This window comes from Boleophthalmus pectinirostris, unplaced genomic scaffold (assembly GCF_026225935.1).
Source record: "Boleophthalmus pectinirostris isolate CB_2022bp ecotype Guang Dong unplaced genomic scaffold, ASM2622593v1 HiC_scaffold_2, whole genome shotgun sequence".
NCBI lineage: Eukaryota > Metazoa > Chordata > Actinopteri > Gobiiformes > Gobiidae > Boleophthalmus > Boleophthalmus pectinirostris.
The window spans coordinates 4,181,323-4,201,523 of NW_026571152.1; the positions used below are offsets into that span (position 1 = coordinate 4,181,323).

Genomic DNA, 20,201 nt, shown 5'->3' on the forward strand with positions numbered 1-20,201 from the left:
GCCTTGTGCAACACTCCAACATTTATTTTTGAAAAGTAGAATATTTGTAGAAACAATATGAACATGTAAACAAATTGCAGACAAGAATCTGCTGCGAGATGTCACCCTCTCATGAACTTAGAGCTTCTGTAACTCTGTCAGAGGTAAAAGGAAATCATTTTTAAATGGCATTTGTAATGTGTAAACATTTAATATATGAATGAATGAAATTGTGTAGAACGTAACACATACATTGGAGTATCTTTGAGGGAGGGAGGAGGATCACAGCCAAGATAAGCTCCATTGATGAAACTGTACTCCAGAAGGCACCTAAAGCAAGGATCCTAGAAATAAAAATATGTTCTATCTTAAATCATTTTAACATCTGAATATGAACAGTGTTGGGGAGTAACAGATTACATGTACCGGAGTTAAGTAATCAGAGTACAAATTATGAGTAACTGTATTTGGTTACAGTTACTGTTTCAATGAGTGGTAATTAGTTACAGTTACTTGGTTGAAAGAAATGGATTACACGGCGGTATTTTCCTGTTTTCACATTTTGGGCTTTTTTTTTTTTTTTTTTGGTAATTCCACTCATTGCCGGACAGTAAACCAGGACTAAACCAGGTCTAAATGTGGTCTAAATGTGGTCTAAACCAGGTCTAAACCAGGACTAAACCAGGATTAAACCAGGTCTAAACCAGGTCAAAACGTGGTCTAAACCAGGTCTAAAACCAGGTCCAAACCAGGTCTAAACCAAGTCTCAAACCAGGTCTAAACCAGGTCTAAAACCAGGTCTAAACTATGTCTCAAACAGGATTTAACAGGACTAAATCATGCTGCACGGACGTGTCTCTTTTATATAATATTTTTAATTTGGTTCAGTAAAGTCTGGGCTTTTTATTTTCTTTTAACAGACAAAACATCTTATGTGAAGATTTCCTCATCTTTGCTTCTCAACAGCAAATCAAGTAATCCAAAGTATTCAGATTACATTACTCACTTTAAGTAATTTAATGGATTACGTTACAAACTACATTTTGGTGTATGTAATCTGTAATCTGTAGGGGAATACATTTTAAAATGAATTATGCAAGATTTAGATGAAAGAAAAAGCTAAATCTGCAAACTAAAAAAATGCCTTAGTGAGTAACAAGTCAAAATCTACAATGAAAAATTCTAAATTCTAACAATATAAAAAAATATATATATACATTGAGGATTGTAGTTTTTTTTTTTTTTTTTGTAGTACAACAGAAGATAAAGCATGTTTTACAGATAGGGAGCGTATTACTCACTTGAATAAGGATGTGGGGATTTCCAACGATGATGAGGAGAGCTTTAGACCGAGTGATGGCCACGTTGAAGCGTTTGGGATTGCTCAAAAAACCGAGAGAGCTTTGCAAGTCATCACTGGGCACAGATTCATTAGAACGCACCTGTTATCATAAAACAGTATATTCAACTCTTTCACAGAATTAAGAAAATACAGTTGTCAATAAATAAAATAATTAATCAAAGAGATATATTGTAATGGTTCATGATATTTTTGTGAGACTTTTAATAATACAATATCCTGACATTTTGGTTATTGTTACATCCCTAGTTAAGAAATTCAGTAATATTCAGTTTCGCTAGCATCAACTTAGTTAGATTAAATATTTCTATAATTGAACTTGGTAATACATGAACTTCAAGGAATAGGAATATGTGTTGTGATGGTACACACAGTGGAGAGGATGATGACCAGATACTCTCGTCCTTGAAACTCTTCCACTGAGCCGACCTTAATGTCCGACAGGCCGACCTTATTAAGCAGCAGACGGATCTTCTCACACTGAAAACCAATGGAGAAATACAAAAAGTTACCATCCCCTGTACCTACTCGCCTCACCAGGGAAGTACAAATGTACAAATTACGACACAGAAGGCAAGGACAAGTTCCATAGCAATTTCTAGGATTAGAGGCACAAGAAGACACATTTTACTAAGGGTAAGATAAAGCTGTCATCAAAAACCTGAAATAATTCCATATTTCCAGAATGGCATTTCCAGAATCTTCACATAACCATAAAACTGCCTGTGTGTTCTGACCTGTTTCCTGTAGGGGGCGATGATGCCGATATCTGAGGGGTTCACAGGTTCGTAGAGCTTCTTGGCGAGCTGGCAGCAGTAGAAGATCACCTGCACCACCTCTACAGGGTTAAACCAGGATGGGTTGTTTCCTTCCCTCATCTCTGTGCCCTGAGACAACACATAAAGAGACATGGGACATAATAATAATAGAACTTGCGTTAATAGTACAGAGCATTGATTCTCTAAAGTCCAGATTTAGTTCCATTAGGAACCTTGTTTAATTATAGATTATATATACACATGCCACAAGAAAAGGTAGGCTCCATGAGACTGTATGTGATTTTACATGACAAGATCTTTTGCCACAGCCGTCTACCCATTTCACGTAGAATGTACTTAGTCAACTAAAAACAATGAACAGCCATCAACAGAAAACATTTTGGTGACCCTGGTAGTATGTTCCAGGTGCTCCTTTTTTCATATACAATCTCCAAGTTGTATTTGGAGTGATTCTTGAATGTTTGAGCAATCTTTAATCGCTTATTTTCAAGATACCATATTGCCAAATCTCATTTTTCTTCTTCATCAGTGATATATGTAGGATTCTGCAGCGTCATCTAGTCATCTGATTGTAGTTGCCATCTTTGTTGTGACAACGTTTGCAGCAATGTCTACTCCCCCTGAGCACCACTGTTTTCTAATGGGGAAGTCAGTGAACTTATTTAAATTTTTTTTTAATTAAGTCATTTTAGTCAAATGCTGCAAATGATAACATAATGAGCCACAGGTGTCACAGGTTATAACTATGTAGCAGATACAAGCATAATATGTCAGCTTTAACCAACTTAACAGAAAGACATGAACCTCACCCTGACTCCGTGGAAGAGCAGAGGAAATCCTTTTTTGGGCAGAGCCTTCCACTGACAGAGGGACTCGACCACAGAGCGCGGCGCCTTCACACACAGCTCGCCATCATAGAACAGTCTGGAAGGCAGCATCAGCAGAGCCTCATGGGAGCGGTAGTTATAAACCAGTTTAGTCACCTGCAGAAGAAATGGAGATTTCATTTGCACTGAGGCTGAGGATTTTAGTTTTAGTATGGTTCTAAATTACAATAATTTAGATACGTGTGAGTCAAGCTTTTATACTCAAAAACGTTGGCGAATGCACCCTTTTTGCTTGTATGCTGATAGGCCCTTAATGCTGCTGCTAAAACGGTTCCTGTTTTTGTCTTGAATCTGTATGGCCACAAAACTTACACAGAAATATACGCAATTTTCTAGTTAAAATATGCTATTTTTGTCTACCCCAGAGAGTAACTGCAGGACTTAACAGACATAGACACCAACTGAACAAAAGCTCCTAAATCTGACATGGTAAATAAAGTAATCAAACCAAAAGCCCAGCCCAGTGGAAAATATACTCCATCACATTGTTTTAAAGAGACAGCACTATTTCTGTGTGTTTACTTAAGTATGCACTGCACTCACCAGTCTGGGGTTGTATCCCAACTCATCTTGGGAGTACAGGGGGTTGGCCATGAGCCTCTCCACCAGAGAAACACCCAGACCAAATGTAGTCGCCATTTTAGATTTGACAATCGGACCCAACTGACGAGGGTCTCCAGCCAGCACTATCTGCACAACACAGTGAGAGAAACCACCACTTAACCAGCTAAGAGTTCAATGCCAATGTGCATTTGGAATAGTTATCTACATGAAAACGTATAGTAGATATAGTAAAAACAAGAGTATTTTGTTACAAGTACATGCACCAGATTATTTGCTAAGGAAGGACACTTTGATTTGTGATTCATTTTATGGGGCATGTTCTTCCATTCTTCCTACTGATCTGCACAGGCGACAGACATAAACACTTAAAGTAAAGCTTAACATATTCACCTGTCCATCCTTCTCAGAAACAAGGCTTATGGGGATCAGGGCTTCTGGCTCCATGGCTTGACCAGCTTCATCTAGAAAAACGTGGGTAAAATGGCCAACTCTGCATGGAAATAAAACTCTAATGAAAATCTAATCAAAAGTTACATTTTTATATAAAACATATCTGAAACACAAATCATGATTTCATGATCACCCCTTGATTAATGAATTTATGAAAAAGAAATTATATATATCAACAGAAAAACAATTGAACTTTCAGAACCGGAATTTCCAATCACTGTTCAGCCCAAACTTACTGCAGTCCGACATTGGGGAACATGCCAGCGCTAGAGCAGGTGCTGACCACAATCCTGTGAAAGGAGGCGTGTCTGATGTCCTCTCCGGCTCGGGAGTAGACCCTCAGGACATCTGGGATAGACTGATCAAATACACACACAGGATGGACAACACAAATAAACAGAAAATCACCTTTGATTAATAGTTATACTAAGTATTAACAAACCACTGCATTACCAAGGCCTACACAAAAATCCATCTTGATTATTTAGATCAGGGGTGTCAAACATACATACAAACATAATTCAAATATTTTAGAAGAAAATCAGCCGAGGGCCAGATTAAAGGTCTTGGAGGGCCGGATCTGGCCCTCGGCTGATTTTCTTCTAAAATATTTAAATTATATTTTCTATTAAAATATTGGTAATTTTCTGCGGTGCTTAGCACAGCAGTGTCTCCAGCGTCTCTGTACGTGGCCCCTCCCACCAGAGCAGCACAAATGAAGATTTGTCTCTTTCCAAACGCTCTTAAAGGACGATCGTTTTGACTGTTGACCGTGACACCCTCATCAGAAAAATGTTCAAAATGAGAAAAGTGGAGCCGAGTGCAGGATTTTCCAAGAAAAATTGACTTATTCCTATTGACATACAAGTTCATGTTAAAACATTGTGTTGAAATAGCATTTTTCTTAAAGTTTCAGGTTGTTCATAATATTATAATATTTTGTAAAAGAAAGAGTTCATCAATTAAAAAAGATTCCTGTAATAGATTTGTGTTTCTCTGCACAGATATTTGAACTTACTGTTATTTTTGGGGGATATATGTCATGAGTTTTCTGATCTGGCCGATCTGGGATCAAATTAGGTTGGATACGGCCCCCAGACCAAAATTAGTTTGACACCTCTGATTTAGAAGATAAAAGAAGCAGAACTCTTTAGTGCGAAGAGGGTACTGCAAAAATGTGACTACACTGCTCTCGTTCAGTTCAAAGTAAAACATACTTGTAAAAGACTGTGTACATATACTGTATTTTTCAGACTACAAGTCTAAGTTTTTTTCATGATTTGGCTGGTTTTCACACTGAAGCGGTGAGAGGTTCTAGTCTTGTGTGTGAGTATCTGCTGCTCCTGTTCCTCCTGTACCACTGTCACTTCACTCTACTGCACATGTCTCCTGCAGAAAGAGCCTCTGTCCTGTCTGTTTCCTGTCAGTCGATCGCTCCATTACTTCTGTACCACTAAAAATTTTACATTCAAACATATGCAACTGAAAATGGTAAATGAGCAGCAGAAAGAAACTTGGGTTTCTTTTCCTGGAAGTCACTGGATAGACTGACAAAGCCTGGACTTCAGTGATAACCAAAACCATCCTGAGTTGCTCAGAAGTGACACTGAGGATGAAGAATTGAATAGATATAGTGATTTGGAGTGAGATGGAGAGTTTGGCAAACTTGTTCTGTTCTGTTGTTTATGCTATAGTTTATCTGAAGAACTGTTCATATGTGACGTTAACAGTCTGTTGTTCTCTCTTCTGTTGTTATTACTACAACTTGACTTTCAAGATGAAAGGTCGGTTCCTGGTCTCTGATTTTATAAAATAAATTTGCCACCAGAAAGTGTGACGTATAGTCCGGCGTGACTTTATATGTTTTTTTCTTCTTCATTACACATTTTTTGGCTGGTGTGACTTATACTATATGGCTTATAGTCTGAAAAATATGTTAATCATGTATTGTTTCTCTGGATTCTAAACAGTTGCCATCAGCCATGAAAAAAAAAACCTATTGGTCAAATCTGTCTGTTTGACCAATTTTCTTTATGTTTGGCTTTGAAATTAGTTTGTGATTGATTATACAGCAATTCCATGTGTGATAGGGCGACAGTAGCTCAGTTGGTGGAGCATTCGCCCACTGTTCTAAAGGTTGGCGGTTCGAATCCAGCTCTCAACATAAACATCACAGGTTGAGTGGTCAGATCCACTGACCCACAGGTTGGCTGGTGTGATTCCAGCTCCCACAGATGAATGCTGTCCTTGGGCAAGACACTTAACCCACCTTGCCCACAGTGTCTGCGTACACTGGTGTGTGAATGTGTGTGTGAATGGGTGAGTGGTTCCTTGTTGTAAAGCGCTTTGAGTGCCTTGAAGGTGGAAAAGCGCTATAGAAAAATGTGACCATTTACCATAAATATTGGTGTCTATTTTCACTATTGATCGTACAGTAATAGCACCAAGCTGGATAATAATATCCCATCTGAATTTTTTAATGGTTGTTTTTTCTGTAATGGAAAATGTCCTCCTTTGTGCAACATCGAGTACATCACCACAACATGATCTATTATTTATAAGAACAGCTCAGAACAGGACTGCCCCTCCATCTGCCCCTCACAGCTGCACAGCCGTAAACCACACACACGCTCCTTTTGATCCTAATACATGAGGTGCAGCAGTTTAGTGGATTTTTCCAGGTGAGCTGCACTACCTCCTCTTGCCTGCAGGTAGCGTTGACACGGGCCAAACTGGCAGAATCCAGGAAGCCGCTGTGGTGCAGTCTGATACAGATGAGGTCAGCTGCGCTGTTGGAGGGAGTACACACCAGCAGGCGGCTACTGGGCACGAAATGGTACACCTGAAAACAAAGACATAATGTGGGATCTGAGTTTAATGGTGCACTTTGTAACTTTTCTGGTGGGGAATCTGCAATCTGTTAACTCCATGGAGATTTTATTGTTTTACCAGGAATTTTCCACAGTATGGCATTAAATGGTAAAAAGTGATGGGACAATGCAAGGCAGAAACACTTCTATACTATACAGTAGTATAGAACATTCCAGGAACAGAAATAAAATCTCAGTTTAGACAAGCAAGTGGTGGAACTCCACCTGAAATGTTACATAGTGCACCTTTCTGTTGCCACTGAGCACTTTCGTCCTGTAAATACACTGCATACTCTCTTATATTATTTAATTATCAACATGGATCAGGACTCACAGATACAAACACAGGCGGTGCAGAAAGCGCCGTTGTCTGCATGATTAACATGAAGTTGCAGTGCTAACTAGCAATATTGTCAGTCTGATAATCCCTCTATACCCACCTGCAGTATGGCCTCTATCAGAGTGATGGTTTTTCCTGTGCCTGGGGGTCCAAAGAGGATATATGGAGTGGGCCGACACTCTCCTGACAGAATCCTCTTCACTGCCTCCCTCTGTGCTGTGTTCAAGTCCGGATTAAAAAAACGACCTTCACAAGGAACACGTTTGGAAGGCGGGGAACTATCTGCAAGAAAACACTGGATAGTAATTATGATGTTTTAAAATGTGTGCTTCTGAATAGCTGCTCTTTTACTTATGTCTCTTTAATCTCCAAGTATGTCTGTACTCATTGATGTATATCTTACACAAACACGTGCATTTAGTACTGTAATGTTGGGTTTTTTGATAACTATCCATCACATTCTTTGTATAATTATTTTTGTGCTTTATTAGTAAAACGCAAGTAAAAAAAATATGTTTCTGCTTTTTAAACCTGTGGGGAATCTTTACTAATCAACATTATTTATACAGCACGTTTCCTACAAAAATGCACAAATTGCTTCACAGAAAAATAATGAATAACAAAAAACAGTTACAATAAACCTAGTTTAACAGAATGGAGGAATACAAATACCTTTAGTCTGTGTTGCCTTTGATTTCATGTCAATAGAAATACTTGAAATCTTTCCATTTTCCATGACTTGAGCCTGAAATCACAAATTAAACCTATGTATAATACCAATACTGAAAGATCGTTTTATTGCTTGTCACCTCATTGTCCTCCTCTTTCTCTGTTTCCAATTCGTCCAACCACTTTCCCGTCCACTGAGGAGCTTGGACAGTTACTCTGGTTGGAAAGAGGACTGCAAAAAAAAAAAAAAAACAACAACAAAAAAGAAACCAAAATAATATAATATTTACAAAATTCATCATTAAGCTTCTTAAAAACCTTACTTTCTGCAAATGGTTTGACCTGATCCAGAGCATGGTGACACCGTCTTGAGGTCAATCTAAAAATAATGGTCATTATAAAGATGCACTATGTAACTTTTCTGGGAGAGTCTGCCACCTGCTTGTCTCCAAGCTTTGCCTGGTTTGTTATTGCAAAGCAATAACATTTTAGTCAATCAAGTGGTAGAATACCCTCCAGAAAGTAAGTATAATGCAAATGTAGAAAGCCAATTTAATCAAGTTATGCTTAATTATAAAAATATAAATTCTTTGTTATTAATTGTTTTTAACACACCTATTGTAGGAAAACTCTACATCTAAAGGCTCTCCAAGGTAACTGCGTTGAAATTCAAAGTTCACTCTTAAACCCACATCGTCACCATTAATCTGAGAGAAAAAGAGACATTTCATTTAAAGAAGTGTTAAATTAATCTTACATTTTGATGACACTTGATATGTGTAAATATATTTATGCAATTAAGTGAAAATAAAATCAACAATCAACAACATCAATGTCTTAATACTGTGAGTTTGTTTCACATCCTTATTAAAGGTTGTATGGAGGATTTTTTTTTGTTTCAAGTTGTCAATGATAGCATTATAGAGGTGCAGTAGCCTTGTAATTATGATGACCAAAAAAAAGAGAATAAAAATTCATCAACTCTGGACGTGGTGGGGCTAAACATTTGCCAATAGATAACGACACTGCCTCGTTATCTGTTAGCTGACAGGCTGTCAATCAAACTCCCTACGTTTCTAGCGTAACTGACTTGCCTGCGCCGCCGGTACGTGGTTTACGTACGACTGTCACGCAGTCCACAGACGCAAGACGCACAGACGCTGTTTACTCCACCAACGCAACAGTTCTTAGCAGCTTTTTTTGACCTATATCTTCCTCGCACTTAGCACAAAGTTTGTTGCAATGGCGACAAGAATCCAGGATCAGTTAGCCACAAAAGAAAGTCCGTTTTTGAGGTCGCTGAAAGAAGAAGACAAGGGGAAAAGCAGCGAAGCCAAACTAAGGTGATTCTTGAAGATTCATTCCAGCGATGGCGCGAGGGTCTAAAGACTGACGCATTGGTCGCCAAATTACTCCTGGACAGGTCACTTCTGCTTATTATGAAAACGTACTTTATTTCCAAGAGCTAGACAAACGTTTTTCAGGACACGAATGTGATATCCTATGTCTGAAAACGTAATTTTCAAGGCAAAGAAAGAGTCCGCTTGCTGCTGCGTGTTGTAGCTAGTTCATTCGCACGGAATCTCCGCGCAACCTTCTCTGCACCCCTTTCCTGCTCCTCTCCCCGCTGCCCGATCCGCTCTTCCCCCTGCTCCTCACTTCTCCGGGCACGGAATCTCCGCGCACCGCTCCCCTCTCCTCTCTCCTCTCTCCTCTCCTCTCTCCCTGCTCCGCTCTTCTCCCTGCTCCTCACTTCTCGTCCGTGCACGAAATGTCCGCACACCCGCTCCCCCTCCCCCCGCTCCTCACTTCTCCGTCTTGCCTAACCAACACTGTAGTTAGTTGTTTACAAGTCATGTGCAGCACCGGCTGTAAACAAACCTGTTTCTGGCATAAAGAAGAGGCGGGAGGAGGCGTTTCTACGTAGGGAGCTGTAGGGGAGGGGGGGGGGGTTTCACGCATGCGCAACATTTGAAAAAGGACAAACAGTCGCTGGATTTCTCGTTCCTTGGAAAATCCTCTATACAACCTTTAAGGGCATTAATGAACTAAATATTATGATCAAGCCTTGTACCTCTGCAACATAACTGATAATCTCCATCACCTTGCCCCCGCTGACAGGTTTCTTTAGAACTACTTTGTCACCTGCAAAAAATAAAATAAAATAAATAAAATAGAACTTAAAAGCCAGTTTAGTAAGACTTTTTTTTTTTAAACTGAAACACAGAGAATGAAATTTTCAGTCTCAGTCCCAAATCAGATCAAATACACAGCATCAAAGGACGACATCTTGACCTGCTCCATATTGGAGCAATGCACTACAATTTATATATTCTGGTTTAATAAAAGTGATCCATTTAATTTAGCAGGGCATTTTTGTCAACTAAAAATAGGCAAAAAAATTTAAGTTCAGTTTACGAAAAGACTACGGCTAAAACTAAATAAAATGTCTTAAATTTGACACATGTCCCTCACCTATATTGAGGCTGGGTCGGCCCTCAGTCAGCCCCAGTACCTGTAAGTACAGGTAGGTGGAGCCCTTTTTGAGGAGAGCTCCGTTTATGCTGAACTCCTGTATCTCCTGTTCTGCCTGAAGCTCCTCCAGCCACAGGAGTGTGGAAAAGCGAGCGTGCATGTTAGACGCAGACAGCACCTGGTACATGTAAACAGAATATCAGTACAGCCAACGAAACAGCAGTAGAAATACTGTGTAATAGGTGGTGGTTTTAGGGACTTTTTGACTTCTGCTTAGAATACAATTGGCAACTCTAACTCCAACTAAGCCTGGGTTATTTGTCCCGAGACTGGTTTACTTTGTTGTTCTATAAAAGAAGCTAAACTTGGTCAGTCACTGTGGGAACACCATGCTGGAGCTGAGCCAGGACTGAGGAATGGTCTAAACTTAAATTCACAAGTTTATTTCTAGTTGAATATCAGCCTGGCTTTTCCAAGCTATTTGGCACCAACTTCCCACCGGTTAAATCCTAGTATAGTTCTTGTTTGTTAGCTTAACATGGGTGAGTGGGTAGGTACTTTATTTATCCTGAAGGAAATTCATTTTTCAACAATGATTAAAAAAAAAAAGTTATATTTAATATATAATATGCAAAAGTTGAAATAAAAAAAATTAATTGGATATTTTGTATTTGTCGTATTTTTTTCTTTTTACAAATGACAAATCTCATTAATGTCTTGTGTTCTCTCACTTCCCCCAGACTGGGCTGTACCACCAGCACATCGCTCTGCCCCTCCACACAGTCTTTAAGAGCCTGAGGCACTGGGAAGTTTGGGAGAAAGATCGGCAAACGCCTTCTGGTGAATCTACGTTAGAGAAACAAATGAAATATTTTAGACGACAGATACAGATAAGTTATGCACCTTGTAAGGCCTCAAAAATATAGTTTTTAATAGATTAAGAGAAACTACAAGTGTCCACCTATATATAAATGGGGCTTCAGTCAAAAGTGCTAATCTTTATTTACATACCTTAAGGTTTATTTATAATTTATCACCAAAAATAGCTGCTTGTTAGAATTTATGTTCTGAAATAGCATATCAAAAATAAAAAATAAAAATTCAGGCCCCTACCCTCTATCTGAAATCAGGTAGTCAATCATGTAAAAACTATTTGATTCTAATGATATATTGGCCTCTTGGTTTGGATATGAATACATGAGTTGTGTTACTTCGGAGGGTCTTTGGGAGTATTGACAGTGATCACATGGTCATAGACGGGAGCAGAGGAAGCTCTTCGGTCCAGAGGAACATAAGGGACAGCAGGCTTCAGTAGAGCCTCATCCTCAGAGCCTACTGTGACATCCAGGCGCCTCCCAATGGTGAAGGAAGAGAAGTGCAACAGCAACAGCTCAGCACAACAACCCAAGATCCTGACAAAATAACACACGCAACTTACAGAAACAAAAACAATTTAAAAAAAAATTCAGTTTGGGGACTGAAGCACATCTTAAATAAGTTAAACAAAAAGATAAAATTCAGAAATTTAAATGGTTATACAGGTAATTAACTACCATTTACTACTTTGATACTGTGATAATACTTTGAACATAGACTTTTTATGTATTTATCTTTTGGCTACATTAATAGCAAAGATTTTAGGGCATTAATTATACAAACAATCATAAGATAAAAATACATTTGGGAATTGTTCATTGAATTTTAAAAGAAACTAACTGACCAAAAAACTTGTTAGTCAATAAAATATTAGCAGTTACTTACAATAAAATAAAAAAAAAAGAAAGATTTTAAGTAATAATCATAGTTTAAACTGGAAAGCTTGAGCTATCTGAAAATGATTTGTTCTAGCAGCATGATTTGTCAGCCCAAAATGAAAAATGCACTCTGTTTCCTGATGGAATAATCAAGTTAGTTACATCTTTTAAAAATAGTTTGAAATGTCCACAAACATCCAAATTCTACATATCTCATATTAAGACATACTTACTTTGCGTCACAGGCCACAATGATGGGCAGCTTCTCTCCAGGTGGGATCTCCACCTCTCTCTCCCCTCGTCTCAAACCCACCAGAAGCTCCTTTGAATCTTCTCTATTTTCTTTTTCTCCTTCTTTTGTGGTACTACTTTCTTCTGCGGAGGTATCGGGGGGAGCTTTGTTTGGATCTTGCAAAGGTGTTTTTTGTTGCACTAATTTGGACCCGTTGAGGCTGACCAGAGAGAACTGTTTTTCTGAGTCCCAGTCGGCAAACTCACAGCATTTCAGCGTCTGGGTCTCAAGACCTTTATTTCTGTGTAAAAGCATTAGATAACATGGTTAATATTAGCACTGAATCATTTGGGAAAAAACTATTTAATTGTAAGTTTACTGACAACCATTGTGACTGTGATTAGATTTGCAATTTATGTTTTAATTATAGCATTCTGTTTGGAGTTCACATTTTAAAACATGCACAGGACTGACAAAAAGACTAATGTAAACTGACAAACAAATACAAAAATTACATTTCAAAACATGTTTGGACAGACCTCAACTACAGGGTTAGCTTTTTTTTTTACACCATGGCACAGATTAGTGTGTGTTTGTGTGTAGAAAATGGCCTTTGCAACTTGTCAGTTGTGTCTATTAAGATTGCACTTTCAGTCTTACTGCTTAATCTTGTAGTCGTAGTTAACAAATACTAACTAGAGCTACACAATATATTGAGTATCAGAGTTGGTACATTTATCCAGTCACAAAGCCTGCAACTAACAACAGAATATCCTCTGCAAAGAACAAAATATCCTGTCTTTGTATGCAAACCTTGTTGTACCTGTAGTTTAGAGCTCTACATGTCCTGAAATGCAAAGGAATCTTGCATTAATTTATCAGTTCATAGTTCAGTCTTTTCTCAAATGTTAGACTCAATGCTCTGATGACGACAGTAGCACAGTGGTGTGCATGAGCGATCAGTGGTGGTCAGAGAGGCCGAGTGCGTGTCATTCTGCCCCAGGGCAGCTATGACTACAACAGTAGCTTACTACCATTGAGTGTGGAGTGAATGAATAATGACTACAGAGTAGTGCTTTGAGGAAAAGTCTTAATCTGACAAGAATGGGATATCGACAGCTATATAATGTATTTAGTAGTTTGAGAAACACCAACCTAAATTGTTGTTTTCAGTTAATGCTGTGTCAGATACTTACTGAATCCAAATGACCATATTTCTTTGCTCCCCCATCATCAAATCCCCAAAGTTTCCATAAGTCGACACTTCTAGTCCTCCTTTGTTTCCCAAAAGGACCATGAGGTCGGCTTCAGAGTATGGCACTACTGCAGACTTCTCACTGAAAGTGCAACAGTCAGAAGATGGAAGAAATGGTCTTGACTATTTCATTTAAATAAAAATATGGTATAGTTGTCTCTTAAGAGGTTATGGGTTTTCATACAGTTTTTTTTTTTTTTACTATGGCCCATGAGTTTGAAAGAAAGCATATTACAACATCAGTGTATCACAAAAACAATATAAATGTAGAGCAAAAATAACAAACAAAAACATATTGAAATTATAAGGGAAACCTAAGCGCAACATTTAAAATAAGATTTTCAGTCATCAAAAAATATAAAAAAAATAAAAGAGATTAAATAAAAAGAGATGAAATAAAGTCTTAGTCCTAGTCTGAGTAAACTGGATATTAATACATGCAGTAACAGTATCCAAGTGATTTAAAACATACAGAAGTTATATATCAAAATGTACTATACAGACCAAGATACAGACCAAAATCTAGGGATGTAAGTTAACTCAATTTTATATACACACCGTTTAACCCATATTATACAACTGTCAATCACCAATTGTCTTATTGAACAGTTTTAGCATGTCAGTGGTACAGTGTTCCATGTGGCATCAGATCAGGTATCCAGCACAATCATATCACGTTTACCACTTCTTGTGTCATGTTCCTACCTTGGTCCACAAGGGGCGATGCAGAGGGCTCTCCAGCTGTAGAAAGACTGAGTGCTTTCCACCATGACCAGGTTAACAAAGTCCCCTGGTGTGGGCTGGTAGTTTGCAGGAAGGAGCAGAGAATCCAGGCTAAAGAAAATGGTGTTCTCCACTACCCCATCATTAGCATACACACTCGTCACTTGAACCTGCAAATAAAAATATATATAACAAGAGCCATCCATCACATCAACATAAAAGGGTATGACTGTTTTGATTTGTCAAGTTTAATGCTATTATTAGATCATTTTGCATTTTATTTCTAGCTGTGTTGGGGGTGCAAAAAAAAGAAAACAAAAAACTAATAAAATCCATATTTAATTAAAAAAGGTAGTGAAAGTGACACTGTTAAAACAACAAAATAAACCACTAGAGATGTCAATAAACCTGCTTTTAAAATGTTTTGACACTAGAAATTACATTTTTTTTTGTCAACTGGAGGTTTTCAGATTTTAGAATGTGATGATGTCATAAGCCAAGATTGAGCAAAAGCCAGTTTTCCCTTTTAATTGCTTCACCATGAAATATCAACATATCAATATAAATAGAAAAATGCACAAATGTCAATTTTAGTGACGAGACCCCAGAACTCGCTGTATTACAACAAAAATCTGCATTTTAAGACTATTTATTTTAGGTCCATCCACATTCAATATTATTGGCCTATAGAATGTTGGGATGTCATCTGAAACCCAGCAGTTGCAGTGGGGGTCTGGTTGTTCTAGTTGTTCACGTGGTTATTTGGGAGGTTCAGGCAGTGTTTTCATTTGGAATGTTCCACAATATTACATTAATCTTATTCACATGGTAACATGCAGGTGAGGTCACAAGGTCAAGTTACAAGTACTGTCCTGTGGAACATTCCAGTGACAAAGAAGTCACAGACCTCCCACCAGAAACACTGCATCGTTTCTATGGAATGTGTAAAGTAAGAAAACAGAGTACAGTCTCTGCCACTGCTGACAACAGAATCACCCAAATTGCTTTAATAGCCACATTACCTTGTCCAAGCGTTTGTAGCGCAGAGGGGCCACAGACTGAGCCTGTGTGGTCCACTGACTCGGGTTAATGACGTATTTGGCTTGGACCCAGTCTCCCTTCATCGGCTCATACCCTCCAGACGAGAAGAAAAACACCAATGACAAGTAAGTCAGACGAATGTCAAAGAAACAAGCAAATAAGAGGAGTGTCCAATAAATCATCATTCTATATCTTTTAGTCCAGCCATTCTTAACCATAGGGCCGGGGCCCAAAGTAGGGCTTGGACCACCTCCTTGGGGGCCCAACAATCAGTACAATATAATGCATCTAATATGAGATAGGGCCCCAGGTTACTTTGTTCAGAAAAAGTAGGGCCCCAAGACTGAAAAGGTTAAGAAGCCCAGTCTACTGAAGAGGCAAAAGGCTGCTGTCAGTGGATGACTGGGCTCAAATTATGAGGTTAAACACATATTTAATAATAAAACATTTTATTTATCATCACCTTTGTAGGCAATCAAGGAGGACAATTTACCAACGATTATAAAGACACAAACATACAATTGGCAACAGTAAACTACTATTATTATTCATTAATTAAATTAATTAATCGTAGATAAATAAATGAAATTCATTGAATGAATGAATCATTGGATTTCTATAGCGCATTCCAAAACACCCAGACTGCTTTACAGTGCAAAACTCATTAACTTCACACTAGGTGGTAAGTCCACAGCAGCCCTGTGATAGACTGATGGAACTGAGGCTGTCTATTTGCTCCATCAGCCCCTCCGATCACAACTAATACTCATGCACACAGCATTTTCATACTAGGCAATGTGGGTTAAGTGTAATGCTTAGGGATACAACAACAGTTTTTGCCACTTGTGTCCCACTGTGTCGCCTGGTATTCCCACAGGTCTCCCAAGTTCTAACCAGCCCCAGCATTACTTGGTTTCTGAGATCTGAGGAGATCAGGCTTTGACAAGCAGGTATAGCCAACGCACTGTCCATAAAATCTTATAACTATAATATAGGTCAAGAGCATTGAAGAACTATTCAGGAAAGGTCTCATTTTGCCCCGTGTTTGTGATTCTTTTCAGTAATGATCCTTATTTAAATTATACTTTTCATACTTTTAATATAAATTAGTATCTGGTTGGTAGTATTGATTCTTTTTTCCAATTAAAACTAACATTTAAGTAAACACAACTAATTATAATAAGCATGGATGTTAAACTAAGAAAGTTAGGCATGAACCAGTGTGCATGGAGACAGACATCATATATACTCAACATATAGGTCAGGTTTGGTGCATTCACGTAATTGTATGTTATATCATGCCGTGGCTACCTTCCCAGAGACTGTGGCGTGAGAAGTAGGTGTTCTGGTTTATGTAGCCTCTTTCTCCATCGTACGACGTGACAGTGCCAATGAGCGGTCGGAGCTGCATCGTGTCCGCCTCCAGAGAGCTCTTCCCCCCGTCCTCCCAGGCATCTGCAAACTTCTCCACCTGAACATCACAGATTCCATTTACTATCACTTTTCTATAGAGCTCAGGTTTCACACCTCAGTTAGCCTAATGTTCAATAAATAAAGATTTTAAAAAGCTAAAGACTAACCTCAGCATTCATACAAAGGTAAAAGTAAGACACTAGTCTGATAAATGTATTCACCAGTAATAACCGAGCGACATATGAGGTTGTTCCACAGCTCTTTTGTTTATTTTTATCTCTATGGAGGCAAAACTGAATTAAACACATTATAATGTCAAACGGGCTGATGTGGCTCTAGAGTGGTTACGGTTTATATGTCGTAAAGTTGAATTTATTTATGCAGATTAGTAGTGCAGATAGTAATAATAATGATGATCATTTTAATATAAAAACATTAATGATTAATCGATAATCAATCATTAATTCTTCTAACGATCGATTAAGAAAATTGAATTGAATGCCCATCCCTAACCCTTAATGCTTTCCAGCCGCCTTGAGAACCATATCGGGCTGCCATACAGTTGACCACGTCTCCTTGTTTAAGACGTATTCCTCCCAGGACCTCGGCGTTGGTGAAGTAAATGGTATCATCGATCATGCCATAGTCCAGACACAGCTGAGTAACCACACTCTCTCTCAGGTGCCGAATCTCCTTCATATCTATAAACACAAGACAAATATTATTTTGTATTTTCACTGGAGTTTGAATTTAATTTAATAAATGAAAGATATAGAAGTTTAAAATCGTGACGCAGATAGAACATTCAACACATGTAGGGTGACCAAGCTTCCCCGTTTACCCAAAACAGTCCCAGTTTTGAGCTTGTGTCCCCTGTCCCAACAGATTTATACAAAACTAGTGATTTGTCCCAGTTTAATACAAGAAATATCTCAGGTGTCCCTATTTTGACCACTTTGTTAACCACACCAACAGTAAAGGGGGCATATATTGTCATTTATTTAGCTAAAATACAGAAAACTCAGGTTGAAAATGATCATAAGAAATAAAAAATGCACCATCAGAAGTCCCTCAAATTATGATTGACCCACAAAGTAAGTTAAGAATGCGATTAGTTACAGTTACACTCACTTTTCACAACTGTATTTATACAGTGTGTCTCAGTTTTGAATTTTGAAAATCTGGTTGTCCTAAATGCAGGGCAATAACATTTCATGAGAAATGTGCAGGTGACCCTCCATCAGAAAACTTACATAGTGTGTACATTTTTGTCTTTAATAAGTATCAGGACTAATAAAGCAACACTAGTATTTCATTTTCAAAACTACAAAAATTGACTGTTATGACATGTTAAAAAAAGTATCAAATATTAATTGTTGTCGCATAGTTTTATAATAAATCAATAATGGACTAAATAAAGAGGTGTTTAAGACTAGTTGAAAGTTGTCTTAGTTTCCAGACATGCTTCAATTACATTAGTGTAATTATTGACCTGTTGCGCCAGAGAAAATGTCTCCATCTCCCTCCGCTGATCTCCATAACGGGGACACGATCTTGCTGAATATATACCGCACCGCAGCGAACATCTCTGCACGTATGTCCACTTCGGTCCACTTCGGTCCACTTCTGTCCTCTGTCTCCGGGTCAAACTGTGACCACACACACATGAACTTCAGGCAAAAACACTGAAGAGTTAGCTTTACCGCTAAACTTTAACGTTACCTTAGAGATTCACCAGTGGTCACACGGTGCGATTATTTTCTGCGATTACTTTAGTGTTAGATGAACGAAACCTGCAGAGGTCTCATGATAAAATAGAAAATATGAATTTAAATGTCGGGGATATTGGATGACAAGAGCAAAGTGATGTTAATGCGGAGAGCACGTGTACAGAGCACATGGGCTCGCGCGAGGGTCACGCGGCTGTGTAAGGTCATGACGTCATTTAAGATTACGAAAACAAAAAACAAAACAAATATATATTTTTTGTAATAAAAAATTTAAATAAATAAAAATAAAATACAGTTTTAGTAATCCAATATAATATATTCTAGATAGGAAACTTTTTTTTGCTTTTAAAATACCTTGACAAGATTTTGGTGCAAATTATTTCTGTCAGAATCTGAAGTATTCAAGTAAAAAACATATTTCTTCATGTTGTCTGCGCTGAAATAAATCATGGGACACGTAGTTCCCTATGTTTATTAGCCGTTGCCTACTAAAAAACAATGTAGGCAGCCAGTTCTCAATATTATTGAGACTTTTGACAATACAACATCATATCACCTAATAATATATCGATATTCTGGGCTTTTTCAACGGGCTTACATTACTATTTCTAATATTTTAGATTTAACTAGTTTTAGTTTAGTTTGTTAACAGTTTTCTAAATTGTTTTGATTGCATATGAAGATGCATGGAGCTTTAAAACACAGTCAAGCTTATCCAGTATTACCACATGACATCACAAGGTGGGACAGAGTGTTGTCTGTTTGAGAGAAGCTCTCAGCCTGAATATGCAGGTTTGTGTGTTAAACATATAGGATATTAATATATCATATAGGACCTTTAAAAAGTGAAATTGAGGAAAAATTACAAGAGATATCCATGCCATTTTTTGCTGTGCAATTAGGGATTGTGGACCTGTGCAACATACAACTGGAATCTTGGTTCTATCAGGTTCTACACCAAAGTTACTAGCATTTTATTTTTATTTATTTATTTACTTTTTTATTGTTGCAAATGTGTTTTCAGCACCTGTTGAGCACATTTAGACGAACTATGCAATCCTGCCTAAAAGTGGCTGAATGTTAAAAGTAGATTGAGTGGAGCTTCTTGTGTTAAAATGACTTGATTTGAAGCATGGGCTCGCTGTAGAACACAGTGCTGTGGCCAGGACAGCCCCATGGCTTTTGATGCTTTTCCCTGCATTGCTCCTAAACTTAAAGGTACACTATGTAACTTTTTGGTTGGCGGTCCGTCACCTGCGTGTTTCTTTGAATATGTCATTGATCTGCCTGGAATGTTCCACAGTGTGACAGTAAACAGCTCTACTTACATTTATTCAATTACAGGTGGTTTTACAGGTCAAAAATACCTAGAAAAACAGACATTATGACCAAGTTACAAGTCAGATCTGTTAGGGGGTCGCCTCTCACAGATCAGGGGCCTCATTTATAAAGCTCGCTTACGCAAAAATCCATGCGTGCGCGCTTCCTACGCCAACCGCGGTATTTATAAAACTCGCCTAAGGCGTGGCTCTTTGCTTAACTCTACGCCAACTCGGGACCTCCTGTAAGTTCTACGCAAAGTCTGGAGACACGGGGAAAAAGCGACACTCGTGGAGAGAAGCAGAAGTGAACAGAGTTTGAGGAAGTGTTTGATCAGAAAATCCACGTATATAGAAGAAT

General features: G+C 38.2%; 1 protein-coding gene across 1 annotated transcript; it reads right to left on the bottom strand.

The window, feature by feature from the left end:
- mov10l1 (Mov10 like RISC complex RNA helicase 1) lies at positions 1–18,687 on the bottom strand. The gene is made up of 27 exons (XM_055155732.1): positions 18,514–18,687; positions 18,284–18,440; positions 17,305–17,492; positions 16,690–16,849; positions 15,360–15,472; positions 14,320–14,507; positions 13,556–13,696; positions 12,361–12,660; positions 11,585–11,785; positions 11,105–11,219; positions 10,374–10,551; positions 9,973–10,043; positions 8,514–8,605; positions 8,222–8,277; positions 8,039–8,130; positions 7,902–7,974; positions 7,330–7,511; positions 6,715–6,861; positions 4,256–4,377; positions 3,960–4,059; positions 3,549–3,695; positions 2,928–3,101; positions 2,077–2,226; positions 1,712–1,819; positions 1,281–1,421; positions 232–323; positions 1–134 (listed from the first exon to the last, which is right to left on the bottom strand). Exons 2-27 carry the CDS (start codon positions 18,375–18,377, stop codon positions 110–112), a joined length of 3,450 nt encoding a protein of 1,149 aa, XP_055011707.1. The 5' UTR covers positions 18,378–18,440; positions 18,514–18,687; the 3' UTR covers positions 1–109.
- Between the last annotated feature and the right edge of the window lie 1,514 nt (positions 18,688–20,201).